This window comes from Cheilinus undulatus, linkage group 17 (assembly GCF_018320785.1).
Source record: "Cheilinus undulatus linkage group 17, ASM1832078v1, whole genome shotgun sequence".
Classification (NCBI taxonomy): domain Eukaryota; kingdom Metazoa; phylum Chordata; class Actinopteri; order Labriformes; family Labridae; genus Cheilinus; species Cheilinus undulatus.
In genome coordinates, this window is record NC_054881.1 from 16,574,947 (window position 1) to 16,595,539 (window position 20,593).

The following is a 20,593-nucleotide window of genomic DNA, read 5'->3' on the forward strand; positions in this document are numbered from 1 at the left end:
GCCATTCAATCCTTGTCTATGAACGGTGAGAGCGTTGAAGTCTTGAAGCAGTTTACCTACCTACTCAGTGTAATCCATCAATTTACTTATTGCAAGGCTGAAATCAACTTCAGATTTGGGCCTGCACATGGGATGATGGTTTCACTGAGCAAGACAGTGTGGCGTTCCCAGTATCTGAGTATGCAGATCAAACTCATAGTCTTTCAGTCCTTTGTCCTCCAGGTCTTACGATACTGTTGTGTGGGCTTGGGAAGGGGCAGCTGCTTGATACAGGGACAGCAGCTGTACTTTTATGGGCACAAGGCGCACCTACCCAGGTCTGATCCAGCTCAGGTCTGGGTGCTAAGGACCTGGTGGGCTCAGACGGTGAGAGTGACTGCATGAGTCATGGACGGGGAAGCTGGGAGGATACCTGGAGGTGCGGCATGGGCCTGGCACAGGCCTCGAGGATGGCCATCAGGAGGCCAGAGCAGTATAGGAACAAGGTTGAAGCGGCAACGTGCCAAACCATCATATGCTCCCAGACCTGACCTGACCTTTGTATAAACTATTTAATTTGTATTTTACCATGATATAAGTTGATATGTTTGACCCCCTCCTGGGGGTCCCAGACCCCAGTTGTGAGACAAACGAAATAGACAGATGTATTCAAGATAGTAATTTGAACAGACAAACTAGGAAAGACTTCAAAAGGGTTAACAGGCAGTGCGAGGACAGAGAAAGTGAGGGAGAAAATTAAAGTTTGTCCGGTGACCTTATAGCAGTGCAGAGTGAATTTAGGGTAGAGTATATGTATATTAATATGCATTTAGGAATGTGTAGGTGTGTGAAAAGCAATTATTTCAGGGGATTGATGAGGTTGAGGACCAGTGGTTTGTAGCTGTGGTGGTAAAATATATCTTCTGATGATAACTAATAACATGCTTGGGTGCTTTCACTGTATCTAAATCAGTTTAGTCATGACTTTACCTCTCTTGTCTCACCTGTCAGGTATCACCCGCACAGAGAGGGACAAAGGGACGCTGTATGAGCTCACCTTCAAAGGGGAATCAAGTCATGAATTTAGACGCCTGGTACTCTTCCGTCCATTTGGACCTCTCATGAAGGTGAAAAACGAGCGGGTGGACACCATCAACATCCCGATCAACATTATCGTCCCGCTGTCCAGGCGCACCGACAAGTTCAAACAGTTCATGCACAACTTCAGGTGAGACCCAGCCATCCTACCTTTTGACACTTCATCCTCTTGCTCGCTCTTTATCTGAAAGTCAAACTTTGTGACATAAACAGACGATACTGAATTATTCAGTATGCTTCACTAATTCAGGAAAATGTGATACTCTGTTATTCAAAACCTGAGATTCAGCTCCAGTTTTACATTTTAATTGGGCAACCGGCAGACAGAGACAAGGAGTGGGAGAGATTAGAGGAGAGGAAATTAACATCAGAGGAGCTATTTTTGAAGAAACATGCAATTAAAATTTTGAAACTGCATATGTGGTGTTATCAGTTAATTTATTTTGGTGCTGGTCCGCATAATTAGAATGTAAACAAATCTGAGTGAGGCTTAAATGATTCAGACAAGAGCATGAATAAAGATGTCTATTGCAAGACCACAGAAAAATATGTTTAATACATATTTATACATATTTTTCTCTGGTATTTAGACCCTAAAATGTTAATTTTACAGCAAATATATCCTTTTCTCTGTGTGTATGAGATAAATCTGTGCAGAATTTCTGATAACGACAAAGTATGAGAGGTTGATTGGCCGTACAAGCCCATCCGCCTGGAGAAAAATGTGCTTTTTTGAGCTCTGCAGTCCGTCACCATCAGTTCAGGAAACATCCTCCTTAGTGTCTGATTTATTGTGCTGCTACTGCTGCTTATCACAGCTCTTTTTACATGATAAATCCTGCTTAGTAGCAGTGTTGCGGCCCATTAAAAAGCCCCCCTGGGCAGACTACCAGCAGCTGATATACAACGTGGCACAAAGTGTACTTACTTGAAAGAGTCGGCGAGTCGCTGAGCAAACACTTTACACTCATCCATATTTAAGAACAAACTGTGTGTATGTGCTGGCGTGCATTTAGGGGGTGATAGCAGTGAGTAACTGCATGTTTATTGTATATGCTTTTTCACTTTTTGGCTGGGAAATAACAGCACTTATCATGCACTGTGATATGTCACCCAAGTGCAGAATAGAGATATAAATTGTGAGTTTGCAAACATTTTCAGACTAGGACTTGGGCTGTTAAAGAAGAAATATTACCCTTACATGACGGCATAATCCAAACAGCCTCATTTAATCTACTTTGTGGCTTCAATAGCAAAATTCCTCAACAAAGCCCTGCAGAAAATCTATTTATTTCTATGAATGCAAACATTTAGAGCACGTCTGAAACACAACTGCAGCTATAATATCTGTAAAAATCATATTAGTCAGATGATTCAGTATTCCCTGCATGCATTAGGTTATTTTTAAGCATCTCACACTCATCTTGTTGTGTTTTATGAGACATATTCCCCCATGTGCTCGTGGGGAGAATTCTGACATGCTGTATGTGTGTGTGCTACGGGACAGAAGGTGAATTATCTTCAGCATGTGTGTGATGTATTTGACATGTCTCCATCAAAGTGCCTGCAGGCATCTCCCACCTGGTCTCTCCACATGAACGGTCTCTTTCTTCACTTTACACGTAGAGTCTGGAAGAGGAGAGACAGAAATATTTCAAAAATAGGGATTATTATTTTGAGCATCAATTGTTTTGAGGATTTTTTTTTGTTTATTTAAGCCTTGAAAATTTTCAAAACAGATGAAAAACACATTAAATTCCTCAAATGAAGATCATCTTTATTTTTAATTCCATTGTTTTGGTGGTGTAATGTTTGATTTGTTATCCTTCAGCCTCTTAATGTCAAAAATTGAAAACAATTTTTAAACCTCCTAGATCCAAACATGAGCAGTGAACAAAACTGAGAGTGAAATAAAACAAATTAAGTAAATCATCACAATTTAGAAGCTAAAACCTTGACTTTTACGCTAGCTTTGATTGAAACTGTTTATGTGCAATTGTTTTTGACTCCTCATTTGAGTACTTTAGGGACTAAAACCTTCAAAACACGGCCTTGCTTTTGGTTTTTATTTGTTTGCTGTGATTTGTGGATTTACTTAAATAATCCTTAAGCTTTTAAAATGTCAAAACAGTGAATCAAAGTCGGCTGCGTTTAAGGGTGTTGTCTTTATAACTGAACATTAAGATTATTTTAGCTTTTCATTCCATTATTTATGTTTTTCTTTATTTCTTTTTAAATATTGCCTCTAAATATCAAACATTTGACCAGGAATATAAATTCCTCTCCGGTCCAAAGGTGAAAATATTTCTGCCAGCAGAGAAACACCCAAATGTAAACGGGCAATAAAGGAGTGAATGATCACAATTAGGCTGCTAAAGCCTGCTAAAACTTAGGAGTTGTACTTTACGATTGATTTAAACTTTTTATCTGAGCTGTTGTTGACTTCTAAATTTAATACTTTAGAGCAGTGGTTCTCAACCTGGGGGTCAGGACCCCCATGGGACTCACAAGACTCTGAGAGGGGGTTGCCAGATGCCTTCCAAACAAGACAAGGTTAAAACCTAGTATATGGCTGACCACAACTATTCTGGATACCTGTTGAAATGCTTGGCTGAAATGTGTGTTCTGGCAGAGTGAATTTGTCATGATTGTTAGTAGTTCATTATTTTTAGCCAAAGGTATAGTAAGTGGTTACTGAAACATAAAAAGCTACATGTTGCCCTCTTTCTCTGTCTGAGCAGCGTCATCCCCCTCCCCTCCTGCTTTTGTTCTACCGCATTTGATCGGTTAAACACAGATGCACATCCACTCAGCTGACGCTCTCTGTATTCTTTGCTATTACTGCGTGAATGGGAGACAACACTACAAGAAAAGGGCAAAAACCTCCCCTCTGCACAAGACAAACTGTCCGTGTGGCTCTGTGCTCTGGATTTAACAAGAACAGCGGTCCAGGCTGGAGTAACCTGCAGCGGTCCTTCTGCTACGTCCAAGCTAACAGCTAACAGTGGACTAAACAGGACAAGCTCACCACCGTGATCGGAAAGCCATGCCGAAACAGACCGGGAGTAGAGCAAGAACATTTTTTTCTGTCAGAAAGCTTTCAGTGTTGCTCTCTGCTTTTGTTTGGATTTAGACATGTTGTCTGGTTCTGACAAAAGTGCCGCTGCAGCTCAGTCCCAGCTATTAACTCCACTAGCAGGCCTGCTAGAATCATTAGCTGGGACACAACAACTCATTAGCTGTATACAACAACTAACCCTTTCCCCGTAACTATCACATTGTCATGCCAAAGCGGGGCGGCAGAAGAGCGACAACATCGTTTTCTTTCACAGAAAGCTTTCCGTGTTGATCTCAGCACTAACTGTGATGAAGAAATGTGTTGGTCTGGCTAAGGCCGAGCTAACGTTCGGCTACGTGTATACAAGTACATCAAGCAACCCTTTCCCCCCTTAACTATTACACACTCATGCTGAAGTGGTTTGGCAGAAGAGCAAAAACACCCTTTCTGTTACAGAAATCTTTTAGTGTTGCTATCTTTGCTTTAATCGTTTTAATAAAGAAATGTCCAGTTTTGACTAAAGTGCTGCTGTGACTTAGTCAGAGCTAATCGCTACATGAGCAGCCATTGTACACAAGCATTCACACCAGACTTTACCTTTTCCCCCTCAACTATCACAGTCATGCCAAAGCAGGTAAGCAGAGGAGTGAAACATCTTTCCCAACATGAAAAGTAACTCACTCAGTCAGTTACTTACTGAGTTACTTACTTACTCAGACACAGACATTGCCATATATAGGGCTGACCTCAGCAGTCAGCCAAAAATAAGGACTATTTTCAAATGTTATGTTTTACCCAGTTTTATAAAAGTATATGCATAAAAGTAGTTACATGTAGAATAAAAACTTGGTCTTAAAATGTAAGCTGCACATGACTATTACTGAAAGTGCATAAATGTGTTCAACTATGCTTCAACCACCCTCTTGTACAATGGGGGTCCTGGTTTCTGGCATTATTTTTGGAGTCAGTGGCTTAAAAATTTGAGAACCCCTGCCTTAGATGCTAAAACCTTGAAAGCAATGCCTTGGTTTCATGTTTTATTTTATTTAAGTGATTATGAATAAGGTAATCCTATCACAGGGGTTAGCGCTATTACCTCACAGCAAGAAGGTTCCTGGTCTGAATCCCGGTCGGACAGAGCCTTTCTGTGCAGAGTTTCTTTGTTCTGCTTGTGCATGTGTGGATTCTCACAGATCAAAGACAAGCTCATTAGGCTAATTGGTGACCCTGTATTAACTATAGGTGTGAGTTGTTTGTCTCTATGTGTCAACCATGTGATTGACTGACGACCAACCCCGCCTCTCGCCCAATGACAGCTGAGATTGGCTTCAGCTCCCAGTGACCCTGAATGGGAAAAGCTGTGTAAATAATGGATGGAGTAATCAGTAAACCTGTAATGTCAAATGTCAGAGCAGAGTATTAGAATCTGTAAGGTGTGAAGATAATGCCTCCTAGCTTAACATTAAGATTATTGTAGTTAAAAACTTCATTGTTGTTGACAATTTTGTCTTTAAATGATAAACATTGGAAAATGAACTTCAGAAAATCCTAGATATGAATGTGACTTGTTTTCCAAGCAGAAAATTCACCCAAATATAAGGTGAAAGGAAAACACTTCTGGCTCATGTGGGTGTTTTAAATCCTTGAAAATGCTTTAATGTTGTTTTCCAACTTTGAATGTGCTTGGATTACGGATAAGTACTTGAAATTGTAATTGTGTGCCTGAATGATAAAATCTGACTGAACAGCTGCCTTGTTAGATAGAGAAGTAAAATTAGTTCAAGGGTCTTTCACATGAAAAACAAAAAATAATGTTGAGATTTAGTAAAAGAAAACAGTTTCTCTCTAGAACAGGGGTGTCAAACTTACGGCCCGCAGGCCACTTACAGTCCGGTCCTGTCTGCACCTCAGTTTTCCTGTTTCCTTCCTCGGGCCTTAATGAATGTCAGAGGTTTTTGCCTTGTAAAACCAAACTTGAAAAGGCATGAAAATTCCACACGGAGATGGCCCTGTTCATGATGATCCAGAGAGAACGCACATGCAGAAGAACGACTGTTGGGGCACAGACATGTGCTTTAAAGTCAAGTTTTCAAGTCAAGTAGGTGAGGTTTTGTAGCTCTATGAGTAGTATGTAAGCGCAGCAGTCTGCAATAAATCTTCACAGGATCCTCCTCTCTCTCTGTACTTTCTCTCACTCATCTCCTCTCTGGACTCTGTCACCTGATCCCAGGCCAGGTGAAATAAGTATCAGATCAGATTTTGTAAACAGGTTGCCATTTTAAATCCATAAACAGTCATGCTGAATGTATATTTATAATGAATATTCCAGTCTTGTAAATTTAGCATTAGTGGGTCTTAAAAACGTTAAAAATCTGAAAAAAACGCCATGTGATACAAGGGCAGCATATTAATGTCTGACCTGTTTGTAAATCCTGTCTAAAGTAGCTAATATATACCCTTTTGTGTGTGTATATATATATATATATATATATATATATATATATATAGTCACATTTCTGCAAGTCGCATGACGTGAAGGACAGGGGTCATGGACAGGGAAAGTAACAAAAAGAAAATCTGCACCTTTATACAAAACAAAGATAAGGCCTTTGGGGTCTAAAAGATGGAGTGGAGTTATGCTTCTCCACAGCCACCCACTAATTTTGCCAAAAGTTGGCAAACTAAAGTAAAAAGGCCTCAAACAGAGGTAGAATCGCTTGTTGGGGAGAAAACACTAAGTGCAGAAATCTCCTTAGAGATCAACCCTCACAAAAACTCTAGAATTTACCCTCTTTCCCTCAAAACACATAACCACTCTCACACTCTCAAAAACACTCATCACACAAACCAAAAGAAACCAACTGAAGGTGTTGGCTCTTTGGTGTCACACACCAAACTGAGGGAAAGAACCTCCTTTTATAGACTACCCAGGCTGATGAGCACCAGCTGAGTGCAATGAGGACAGGTGAGCTGAGTGAGAAGCTCGTTAGGAGTGCTGGAGGTCACAGACTACCTCCATCTGTAACAATATATATATATATATATATATATATATATATATATATATATATATATATTTGTATATACACACACATACATACATGCATATTGCTAAAAAAAGAACACAGCCCACAGAACATGTCATTGGAGCAAATCCGGCCCCTGAGCCTGAATGAGTTTGACACCCCTTGAGTAAACTCAAGGTATTAATTATCTTTTTAATGAGTAAGCACATTCACAGTATCATGAAAAAATGTAAAATGTGAAAATATGTGGTGTTTTTTGGGCAAATGTTAGTTCATCAGTTAACTACAAGAAAATAGGTCTTTATATTTTTTTAATTGACCAGAGACCTTAACTTTTAAATAGATGTTTTATTCTGATTTTAGAAAAAAAGGTGGTCAGTAAAAAATTTTTTGGGAAACTGCACTAGTCAGCAGCATCTAAACACTCCATTACACAATGTAATTCTGGATGGGTACAGACAGAATGTGTGTTTAAAATGATAAGGAATTGAAATTCTGTAAATGTGTAATATAAGAACTTAGTGAAAAATAGATAGTAAGTTCCCCAAAGGGAAAAACATCATAAACTGTCTTCCCATGTGATATTTTTTTTTTCAATCAGCAAAGTCCACATTGTGTAGTTTTTGTGCCATAGTGCCTCACCACATTGGTTTGTTGTCTCGTGTTTGCTGCTTACTATTACACAGCAGTTGAGCTCTCAGCCTGTGGCTCTGTTTGTCACTTTATGTCTTTAACTTAGGAGACTTTTCAATCAAAGCAGCAATCTACAAGCTTTATTTAGTTTACAGTAAACGTTCTGTTCTCTTAAGATGCAGTATTATGATCTAATGAGGGAAAAAGGATGGTAAACACTGACGCCAAACCCCACCAGTCTGGTCTGCATGGCTGTGTCTCTTGCAATACACAGAAATGCGTTCAGAGGAGGATGGTGGTGGTCATGATAGCGCATCAGTATTTAGGTCACAGCCAGCCTTTTGGATGAAAAAATAGGTATTAAAGAGAGTCTCACACTAGAGTTAGTTTCATTGACTTTAACATTACTACAAATGTTTGTTGACTACTTTTTTTCAATGAGGAAGACGGGGCTAAGATGAGACTAGCAAAAAGTAGATCTAAAACGCTGATAAAAAAGTATGTTTAGTTTTTGTCAAGGAGACCAAACACAACAAAAATGTAATCTAGTTTTCAATGGACATTCAAAATTCATGATATGAGAGAGCACAAGCTGTTAGGTAGGGTGAACCTGAGGCTCTACTGCCTCTCAGCTGTAGAAAGCAGGGATACCAGGTTTTACAGGGTGCATAGAACACACAAAAAGGGTTTTGTGATTTTAGTAGAGACTTTGAGGACTTTGAGGACTTTTTATGGACTAAACCTGGACTAAGATGTTTTTGATTTTTCGTTGACCAAGCTAGAACAAACTATCTGATATACCTATATTTAGAAATTAATTTTAGCCAATACTGATTTGTAAGTGCAGTTCAGACCTAGGACTTCAGTCCTTAAAACACAAAATTTAAAGTTTAAGGATGTACAAATTGACAAATCTCAGTGTAAGAAATGATGAATGAAGAAAAAGACTTAAGATGACGTAGATCTGTTGGTCCAACCTTAAACTCTGCTAACTTAATTGTTGGTGTAGAAAATATTTACAGCTGATATGGGAAGATTTTCATAGACACAATATAAGTTGGAAATATCAGCAGAAATGTTCATATCTTCCAATAAAGATATTTCCTTTTTTAAGCTAATATCATGCCGATATGATATCATGCTGGTAATATTATGCATCCCAAAAAGAAACAATTAAATATGACTAAAACAAAAAGACATTTTAATGTAGACAAAGACTTAATTTAAGATAGCTCAAAAGTATCCCTCTCTCTCTCTCACACTCATTTTTACAGTTAATATGTATTTGTGCAAGTAAAATCTTTAACACAGTTGTAGGCTCCTTGAAAATCTAGAAAATGCACCTTAAAGTGCTTGAATTTGACCTTAAAAAGGTCTATAACTCCTGAACACTTAAAATATTCCATAAACCTGCAATGCTAGAGATTTCAGCTTTATGATGGATTCAAGCTGTTTCTCTGGGTTGATGCCAGGCTTCTTTATTCATTGCTCCGGAGACTAAAAAAACCTCAGAAACAAGGTCTTGTTTTCAAAAACCTTCATTTTATCACAACTCTCTTCCTTCCTGTAACCCTCTCTTTCCCTCCTCTGCTTGATTTGAGAGTGCTTTCAGCCCTCATGTCTCTTCCTCTCTGTGTGTTCAGGGAAGTGTGTGTGCGTCAAGACGGCCGGGTCCATCTGACGGTGGTGTATTTCGGGAACGAGCAGATGAGCGAGGTCCGCAGCACTCTGGAGAACACATCCAGGTGGGTTGGAAACACAGCCAAGATCAGATCTCTCGTATTAGAGGGTGAACTCAGAGGATGGAGGGCAGATTATGAGAGGAAGATGGACTCTGCTGCAGGTTTTCAGAAGCAGATGCTGTGAAAGTGTCTTTTCCTGCACATACACCAAAAATCTCATTTTTTGAATTTTGTTCTCCGCCTCTCCCAACATTCACGCAAACAACACACACACACACACACACACACACACACACAGGCATGCATACACCTCCTGGCTGGGCGTCCTGCCACAGCCACTCATCTGTCTGATGAATAATGGAGTAGCAGTGTGCCACCCACGCCGAGGAGCCGAGAGCCACCAGCCAACACAGATAAATTACATCGGCTCTGTGATCATCCCTGACTCACGCTAAAACCTCTCACACACGGACCTCGACACCCACACCTCTAGAGACGAGCGCCGTTGCCCCATTGGGTTTTCTCTCTCTCTCTCTCTGGACTGAGCCGCAGATCCTCCCCAGGGGGTTGCTATGGCGACGCTTGTCGATTCGCCTTGAGGGTTTTTTTGTTTGGCCTCGAGTCAGTTGGACGGTTTGTTGTATCTTGCAGTGTCTCTTTGTTTCCCGGTGTCTCTGCCTTCTGCTATCGCTTAAAAGAGACTGTGAGGATTTAAAAAAAGGCTGAGCTTAAAACACTTAAAAAGAAATGAAATATTATCAAAGGCGAAATAAATCCTGTTGTACTGGAGAGATGAACACAGAAACTGTGGAAGTACAGTTGATTGACTGCATTTCGATCACAGATGTCCAGACCACAGTAACAATTTAACCTTTAACTTGGCAGGAATTGACTAATGAATAAGTTGTCCATGCATGTAAAATAGTGCCGTGCACTTACTTGCAATTTCATCATTATGTTTGTATGAGCATTCATGGTAGACATGATAAACACTTTTGCATGCTGATTTTTCCCTTTCCTTTCAGCTCCCTTGTGGATTTTCCTGGTAAAGTCGGGAAGAGTGTTGACCCTGATTAAGGATTTACATTGTCCAGTCTGATTGGTCAGATTTTGCCCATAGTTGATTGGTATATGTAGACAGATTGATGGATGTCATGGGTTTATTCCTAAATCATCAGATGTCCTCTGGTAATCCTGTGTAAAAAAATCTGTATTATGGTGACCTTTTAGTAATAAGGTAACACACAAGGATGTTTTCACCCTTGACACTGTGAGCTACTGGGAAACTAAAAAGATTGAAGACCAGCCGATGCACCATTGCTCCAAAGCCTGCAAAATGACTCAGTCCACCTTGAATTACTGGGTTGACTCAGTCATGCACGCATCCTGGAGACTGGTTAAAAATACATGGATTATTTTCAGAATTGTATTAAAAGTGTTCATAAGTTATACCAAGATAGCAAATGGGTCATGATTTATTTGGCGAAATAGACAAATTATGTAAAATCAGCCGTTTAAAACCCCAGTGTGAATGGAGGGATCCTTGTTTTATAAGCAGGTGTTTGACTATGAGTGTGGCAGTTAACTGAGGCTCTTTCAAACAAATTGTCAACTATTCATATATATTTGAAGTCATCTGATATAAAGGCAAAAATTGTCACCACAGCATTGGACTCTGGGGCTTTTGTCTGCAGTGTTCATGTTTCCGCCCTTTTGTCCTACCTGCTAAAAGTCCCTCTCACATCCAGCAGGGAAAGTTTCCCTCTATGAGATGCATGTGTAAACAAGCAATTCAGGAAGATTTTCTCAATCTTTTCATAAATACATGCGTGGAAATTGTTTTTAAAAGCTATCAGCTATGCTTGGGGTAATTGGTGCCAATATAGTGGAGAAAAAGTAAAGTTATCTTAGATTCAAAGGGAACATGATGCAAACTCGAGGAACAGCAGATTGACATGAAACTAGAGTCAAATGTTCATCCGTCAACACAGAGTTGTGAGCATTTTTCACCCTGTTAAACTTTAATACAATTGAAAGGTCATTTATTGTTTCAGGCTTAAAACTAACCCTGTCTTTATAGAGAAGTGGTTTGCAAACTTTTGCTTCCGGTGCAAAAAGCTTAACCTGGCATGGGCATACAGACTTTCTCACACATCTATGACATGGGATATATTTCACATCCATCTGGGCAACACCTCATAGACAGTGTTTGGAAATGGCAGAATCTTACAGTTAAAAAAACACAACTCTGACCATGACTGGACAAATGTCAGCATGGGCCAATCAGAGCAACAAAACATACAACATAGTAGGAGTGCAAGGAGCAAACTGGAAGTGCAGCCGTTATCATTGATCACTGTCAGTGGAGCCAGTTAGTAGATCAATTCTTGTCAAAGCCACTCTGAAGTAGAGCCAAAACATCAGAAAAAGCTTTCAGTGTCGTGGTTTGATCTTCTTCACCATTAGCCATTGTTCACTGGCTTTCAACCGCGCTGAAGCTACTTGCTCTTACTACTCAAAAAAGTGCAGATTTGTCCAGCCATTCTTGACCAGGAACAAGTGTTTCAGCTTGAAGCTTTGCAAGATGGATCTGCTTGATGACAGACATGGAATATGGCCAGTCCATCTGCTTAGCAAGGTTACCCCTGCTATGTGACAGTGCATCGATGCCAACAAAGTGCAATGTGTTCATTTTAATCACCAATGAGTGCTGTTCAGACATGCCAGTCTATGAAGCTGTCTATACATTTCAGTATAGCTTTTATTTGTTATTAAAAACATATGATGTACCTGTTAAAATCAGGCCAAAATGACAAAGGAGAAAAACAATCCTTTGATTTCAGTGTTATTTCAATTTTTCTCTTCCATCTAAAGCCAACAAAAGCAACAGAGTCCTCTGCATCCCTCCTGTCACTCACTGACGGGTGAATTTCTCTTGCTTTCATCCTGATCAGTTGGCAGGAGATGGTGTCTAATTGAGAGTGGTATTTATTTATTTAAAAGATGCAGCCACACCTGGTTAGTCAGAGGGACTGGAAGTGTAATTTGCATCAGCTTTTATTTGAAGTTTTTCTTTCATTTAGACCAAACAGAGTTCTCTGGGGTTAACATCTACAAATTATTTTCCTTGTACAGTTGAGAAACCACTGCTTAAAGATGCTCCATTCCCCACAGACTGCAGTAAATTTAATGAGAATTAAATCTTTCAAAAAATTCTCGTTAAGATAAAATTAGGAAGTGAACTCACACCACTCTTATTAAATTAGAATTTTGTTTTTCTCTTTAAGCATTAATTCAGTCAAAATTTACAGTTCACAGTGTAACATTGCAACGCCTCAAACTGATAGTTAGACAGTCTAAAGATAACTTGTTGCTAGTTTAGTGTCAACTAAGCAAAATATATGCGATGGCATGTTTTTTTTTACAGTAATTGTAAAGTGAAAGATTTAAATAAAGCATGAAGCATTTGTCTTTTATAGTTAGCCTTAACCTTTCACATATGAGTTAACAAATAAAACAGCCTACATAAGCCAAGACAGTCTGGCTGCAGACCGTAGAGCTACTTCAGCTTTAGTAGGCCTAAAAAAAAGGTCTGGCAGTTACAGAAGTCTAGCATGGGGGTAAATTATGTACAGATGTGTTTTAAGAGTAGATATGTGACAGGAGGCTCTCTTTAGCTTTTTTAGCTTTAGCTCAAGCTAACAGAGCTATCTTAGCTATGTAGTCATTGTTTCTTTGTAAGCCAATGTAGCAAAGTTAGCTTTAGCCATGTGAGCTTTAGCAAGCGCAGCTAAAGCTAACATAGCTTTGCAAGCTTCGTAGCTTATGTAGCTACTGTTAGCTTCCTAGCTTCATTAGTATAGATTTCCATAAGCCTTGTGAGCTTTAGCTTTTGCTACATCAGCTACCTAGCAGTTGTCTTGTCCATTAGCTTACACAGCTAATGCAGCTATGTATACCACCTTTGCTAGGTTAAAATGTTTGCATGAAAGATGAGCTTTTTCCCTGTAAGCAAACTGTTTACAAAACTTTTGATATCCTGACCCTCAGCTTAATCCTAACTAAAATTTTAATTTTTTTGAAACTTTTAGTGTGTATTTCTGTTCTGACAGAACAGTTACTCACAGTTACTGTCTGCAGGAGGGGGCGTCTGAGAGCTAGAGCAGCCAGACCCGTCTCTACATAACAAACCTCTTTCACCATCGCGTCTACTTCATAATATCAAGCTAGCAACAACTACATAACACTGAACTTCCTGGGATTTCAAAAGAAAGGCATTTCAACACATATTCTGTCAGTAACACATTTCCTTACAGCTTTTCCTGTCAAATCTATAATCCTAAATAATCACATTTAGTCATTTTTTGAACATAAAGGATGTAAGTTGTGTGTTTTTACATTTCATTATGAGCTTATTTAACTATGTGTGGCACATAAGATCAGAGTTTGAGGACTTTCCTACATCCTTAAAGTAGGTCAATATTTTTGCTCAATTTGAAACAAGTTGTACAATTGATTGGTTTTAAAATATAAACCAATCAATTGTACTAGAACGATTGAAACTACCATAGGGAGGTTAGTTAAGGAGAGTTTGTAAGAGTGAATAAAACAGTATGACTCGAGAACAGTTAGAGCAGAAGAAAGTGAAAGTACAGTCAGAGACTTTGAAAACTCTCCTGTAATTTCTCTCCCTGAGCAGTGGTTCAGCCTTGAACTCTACATGGTTTTGTATTCCTCTCACAGCTCATGCGATGCATTCTCCGGTCATGTAGCAGCTTATCTGGATGTGAATCAGCGCTTGTAATCAACTCTGTTCTCCGCATTGCTTTATCCTGCTTTCAGACTATGATTACAATGAATGGGAATCGTCATTGGAGATAGCTACCTGTGGTTCAATTATCCCGGGCGCAGACACACACATACAGAACACACAAACACACAGTTAGAATCAGCTCACAGAGGAAGATGAACGACTGCCTGCACAGCAATTTGGCTGCAACTGAGATTAATATTCTCTATTGATTTTTCTATCATTTATTTTAATAATACAAAGAAAGTTGGGAGGGCTGAATCTTCCATCGTTTCTGTATCATTTTCCGTGGCAATTTGTGTGCTCAAATAACTGCAGCGTGGTAAAAAGCTTCCTGGAGAAAGTGTCTGAAAACATGCCTGGTATCAGTGACTGTAGTGTGAGCTCGTTCTCTTTTTTTTAGCATAACCCATGAGGCATAACAGTGCTCTGAGTTAGTGCCAACGCTGGCAGTGATAACGCGCTCAGAACAAGCTATTGTTTTGCAGGTAAAGTGTCGATCATGTTTACAGTCTGCTAATCTTGATGCATGCCAACAGCTTTGGCAGCTTATCTAGATCTGCTCTTTGTCTGCAGATGAAAATGTTTATCAGGTTTGGACTCTCTTTACCCTCCATAACTTCAGCCTAGAAACACTGAGTCTAGATTTAATGAATTAAAAAGTCACTACTTTTACTTATTGCCTTTCTCTCTTTAACAGAGTTGAATTAGCCTAATACAGGTATGCTGGTACCTAGGTGACAGGTTTAGTGTTCCCTATAGAATGACACTTTATTTGCATGGCCATCCCAGCCCCCCTATGAAAATGCCTTTTTTTTAAGTGTTTCCCAAGTAGCATTAAACAGAGCAAGGAATTATTAACCCAGTGTTTGCAAACATTGTAGTTTTATTTTGGATCTACTTTGCACACAGAAAAAAAAATCTGTTTCACAAAAAACAAGAACTAAATTATTAGCCCCCGACATTGCACAACAGCAGTCAGTGCTATTGCTCAACAAAAAGGTCAGATCTAAAGGGGCTGGGAAGTAATTTAGAAAACTGAAATTTTCATGGAAGGGCTAATAAATTTCCACCTCATCAGAACCTGGGCAGGAGAGTTGTGCAAGTGAATGTCTCTCACTTGGGCAGACAATATAAAGAAAAGAAAATATGCTCTACAAATATACTTGGGTGGCTTTGAATATACCTGGTTGGCCCATCCAAGTATTATTTTTAGGAAACACTACGGTTAAAAAAAGTGTTTAAATCTGTCTAATGTCTTTCTTACCATAAGATGTGATTCCACCAACACAATCAGTTTTGTTTCCCCTGTCAAAAGTTGGGAAGGGCACTAAAATACCTGATCCATGTTAGCCTACTTTGTTGGCATCCGTCTATTTTAATGCCAGATGTACCTGTCTGACCTGAAATGGAAGAAAGCCCAAGTCAGACTACATGTTTCCAAAATGTTAAAGATAAGGGTTTGCTGAACTTTCCTGTTGTTTTGTCTTGTGCAGTGTGTCATAGTGAATGTCAGAAGCTGCGTTTCCATTGTAGTTTTTCACAAAATAAAAGTGATACTTCTTCAATTTCGACTAAGTACAATTGCATTTTGACTGTGTTTAGGGAGTTTTGGACATGAGCCTCACAATTCTCGTAAAACCTCGTCTCGTGAGACTTCGCTGCGAGGAAGCTGGGCGTTCAAAACCTTTTGTGTGTTGGTACGGTTATGATTACAGCTACAGCAGCTGCCTTGACAATTTTGAACAAAAGACGAAGGCAACGGATGATAGTTCAGAGGCAAACTCCCATGTATGGCAAAAGCCACGTATAAGGGTATAAGTAGAATGTTAAGAAAAGTCTTGGGCTCCTCTTCTGTCCACACGTACCGTGCCAGGTTGTCTCGGAGTGATCTGGTCATGTGACACCATAGGTTAGGTCCTGTGACTTGTAAATGCGGAAAAGTGTTTCCATTGCACTTTTGCGATATATTTCTAATCAAACGTCTAAAAAAAAAACTCCTTATGAGGGCTTAGAAACTTTGCGGAGATAGTCCAACGGTGTTTTTTGAGATTCAGGTGTTTCTATTACCATATTTTTATCTTGCTATTTATTTTGCACATTTCACAGTGACCTTGACCAATGAAAGCAGAGAGCGCTCTGCTCTCTGTACAGTATTACAGTGTTTGTTTACAGTCTTCTTTTTAGGTATCGTCTAGCCCTGCCCCCTTCTTTCTGACAACTTTGCACCGGTCATTTGTCATGTATGTCGGTCGAGTCAAAGCCCAAATTTATGGCTCTGTGATCACCTGATCTAAAATGGTGACCATTGTAACAGATAAACACTTGTGTGGTCTGGCCTTGGCTTTAGACTCACTTCATTGATTGATCAAAAGAATCATCTCTTCCTATGACTGATAATAGGCAAACATGAAGCACGCCATGTTTCATACTGAGCTTAGAGGCTAGCAATGCCTTTTTAACAGCTTTTCACTCACATTTTTTCATACAATTGCTTTTAAAAGAAAAGTTGATAAACTATTTGACAACTTTTTGTTGTTTAACGTACAGAAAAAAGCCAAACGAAGATCTAGTTGGGAGCTGCAAGAGCAGCTCTTTTAACTGAGCTGAGTGAAACGATTCACTGTGTCAACCTTAGTGAACTTTACTGAACCAAACAGGACTGCTTTGTGAAAGCGCATCATTCGTTTAATAACCTAGTCAAGACTCTCCCATGTAATGCTGCTGTGACTACCTACTAGCTTTACTCTTCCACTGAAATTGTTGCTACAGGGCATCTCTCAGTCTCTCGTTACTAAGAGTGCATTGCTTTTTCTCTCCCTTTGGAAATGAATGAACTAAATGTCTCCATGTCTCTGATTTTTCCCACCCTGCTGTGATGTTTTTAACAACATACCACTTTGGGACATCATCACATGTAAAGCTGGGTTGGATTCAGGGGTGTCTATGCACATCGTGAACCAATTCAACAAGTAAGAGGAATGCATTAGTTTTATTTTGACAGAACAGACGCGCAGCAGGGGAAATATCATAAATATGAATGTCTGTCAGCCAACCATTAATATTTCAGTACAGTCTAGTCTCGTTAACAGATCCAACACATACACATCCCTAAAGTTTTTCTATCAAAGATCTTAAGCTCTTTTGCCCATGGAAAAATGGCTTTAACAAACATGTTTGATCATGGTTTTCTTTTATGAAATCAACATGGCAGTGCTTAATATTATTAGACACAAGTAAAGCTAAGGCTTGTCGTTATCTCGTTGGTTGTGTGCAGTCACAAAGCAGTTTTGGATGTGGATGAGAACACAGGGATGTCCAAAATTCCCAGGTGAGCAGGAACAGAATGCAAATCCATCCCCTCTGTTGAAAAGTTACTCTATAAAAGTCTTGATATAAATGACAAAATAACTCCTAAAATACAAACAGCACACAAGAGCTTGGACATTTCCAACCAGAATCCATCTTGGTGAGAATCCACACCTGCAAAATGAAGCTTGAATCAATTTGGCGTGACAGTATAAGAGTTTCACCTGGCAGGTGTAGTGAATAAATCTGGACAAGACTATACGCTGTGTATTATCCAAAAAATCATCAAAGTTCTTTGATTTGTCTTTTGGGAAAGATGAATATCTGTGCCTGATTTCATGACAATCATAAAACAATTTTTGAGATTAACCTGATAACTGATAATCTTCTCTTGATTCAATAATCACAAACCAGTGCTTGAGTTTGTGAAGTTATGTTGAACCGACTTATGTTTATTTGACTTGATTAATGACTTTGAATTAATCCGCTATAACAATTGTCTTTTATCGACCCACTAATCTGTTACACTAATTGACTTAGAGCCCAACCAATAGTGCATGCATGCATGCAAATTTATCAGCATCTTTGATTCAGTGTTAATCCTGTACAAGTCCTAACCATGCAGCAGCTTACAGTGCAGTCAGTGCAGAAGTGCACAAAACTGCACATCCATTTAAAACTGGCTGCAAAAGGCAAGGAATCTCCATGAAGTCTCATGTTAAACTGCCCAGGATTTACAGCAGAAATAAAGAGGGATGCTCTGAGCCAACTCTAAATTCTGACGCCAATCCAATACCGATAGTTCAAATTAACAACCCATAGTCCTCCCTGTGTATGAGATAGGGAATCATTTATCCGCTGCATTAGATATTCATAATTTTTTAAAACAACTTTTAATGAAAACATATTAACTGACTAAATTGTTGCTCCAGTCTGCCCCATAATCTTTGCACCAATTAACACAGCATCCCTCACCCTCTGGCGTCACACTGAACCCTCGATGACAGGGATCTGCATTGTGTGAATGCAGTATTGTCATTTAACATGTACAAAGCAACCAAAGCTGTGTTCTATTTTGTTGTCTATGGCATTTTGTGTTGACCAGATCAAACATTTGTTTTTTTAAGCTTGTGAAATAAAGTTGTAGGTGCGTGATTAGCTAGTACTCATGTGACATCTAGCCAGTAAGACTGAGTTGTATTCAGGACATTTAGAGAGACTGTGGAGAGTGAAAATAAAGCCACAGGGTACAGTACACCTTACAGTGGAACAAAAGTAGCACACTTTTTGGTGAATTGATTTTATCAATTATTGGTAAAAAAATATATATATATTGATACTGATAGTCAGCCAAATGTCAAATATCAGTCTTAATAATCGACCAGGCCTATAATCATCCAAACCCCCACATCCTAATGTACCCCTCCCCCAAGGTAGAAGCAAAAAGATCATGGAATATTAGCGAAATGAATGGGGAATCAATGCCAGAAAGACAAAGAAATCTATTGATTACTCTTCCTGTGCGAATTCCTAGTTCAAGTCTCCTGCTGCTAAGTGCTGTACTCTTGAAACACTTCCAGTAAGTGACGGTGCCTGGTAGGTTGAAGCAAAATGCTATGCCCTCGGCAGCGCTAGCAGAGTATGTGGAATTCGAGGGTAACATGGTTCTAAGTGTTTCAGACTATCATTGGAAAGTTTCATCATTCTCTGCAAAGCAGCAGACAAACTAAACTGACTTGCTTAGTTTCATTGGCCCACTTTATTTGTTTAAAGTTCTACTATAACCTCTTGAAACATGAGCTGAGCAGAAATTGAGAGTATCTGTTGCAGTTGTTGATCTAACAACTTCCACACTGCTCAGCCTTTGGACAGCGATGTTGCATGTGCTTTTCACGAAAACAGAACAGCATAGGACTTAGCTGTATGTAATACAGTGGCCCCGTTGATTGTCCCATTATCACAATACCTGATCAAATTCAAAAAGTGAATTTGGGATAAATATTTTATTTTTTGCTCACACTGAATTTGGTTGACATGAATTCATAACGTATGCGAGTCACCAGTGTGTCCCTCGGCAACTACCATCTTGAATACGTTGATGACAACACTCCTCTCAGCCCTTCCTACAGTCAGCTGAGAGACACACCATCGACAATGAGGAGGAAGTAAAGCTTGGCCGGCAAGCGAGCTGGACAAAAACCAAGTTCATGCACCGGACCGGACCCCTGTACAGCTTGGCGATGATGCTCTAGAGTTTGTCAGCAACTTTGTGTATCTGGGCTCCAAAGTGACCAACAATGGGGACCTAAGACCAAAGGTCATGGCCTTGCAGCATCAGCCCTGCAGGCATTCTGGAAACCACTCTGGCACCACCGCACAATCTCACACACAAGACAAAGCTCCAAATCTATAACTAGTCTGTAGTATTTTCAAGTTCAACCCCAGGAATACAGGATGGAAAAGACCAGGGCTGACAGCTCTCATTCAATTGGTCGATTGTTTGATCGAAAAACTTTTGTCCGACCCTGGCACTGACCAGGGGGCAGAAGCATTAGTGTGCAGCTGACTGATATAGAGGGGACGCTTTGGGATGTTTTCTGATAATTTTACAGCTGTAACGCTCAAAATAACTCTGAAACACCTGAACGACCAGTCGATTGGTTGGTGCCTGGGTGCGATTTTGGTCGACCAAGTTTTTCTTTGGTAGACTACAGGCCTAGAAAAGACCAAGAGGCAGGCCTCTCACCAGCTGGCTAGGTGTCATCAAGAAGGACCTCCAACAGCTCGGAGTTGGCATTGAGGAGGCTGAGGAGGCTGAGGAACTGGCGCAAGACTGACAGCATTGGCAGACAGCATTGGCAGACACCAGTAAACTCGACTGGCCCTACGCATGATGATGGGCACATCTCACAGGAGCAGTGAGAGGCTTAAGATTCACAACTCTGTGGAATTTTGGATGAGGCTGACTTGGCTGCCAGCTGAGCATGTTGTACCTTTT

At 39.8% G+C, this 20,593-nt stretch overlaps 1 protein-coding gene across 1 annotated transcript in view; it reads left to right on the forward strand.

The window, feature by feature from the left end:
- Nucleotides 1-20,593, forward strand: part of csgalnact1a (chondroitin sulfate N-acetylgalactosaminyltransferase 1a) — a 73,655-nt gene that overhangs the window by 33,411 nt on the left and 19,651 nt on the right. The window contains exons 3-4 of the mRNA XM_041811636.1: nucleotides 991-1,207; nucleotides 9,438-9,539. Coding sequence (XP_041667570.1) covers nucleotides 991-1,207; nucleotides 9,438-9,539 — 319 coding nt within the window. The remainder of the gene's footprint in view (nucleotides 1-990; nucleotides 1,208-9,437; nucleotides 9,540-20,593) is intronic.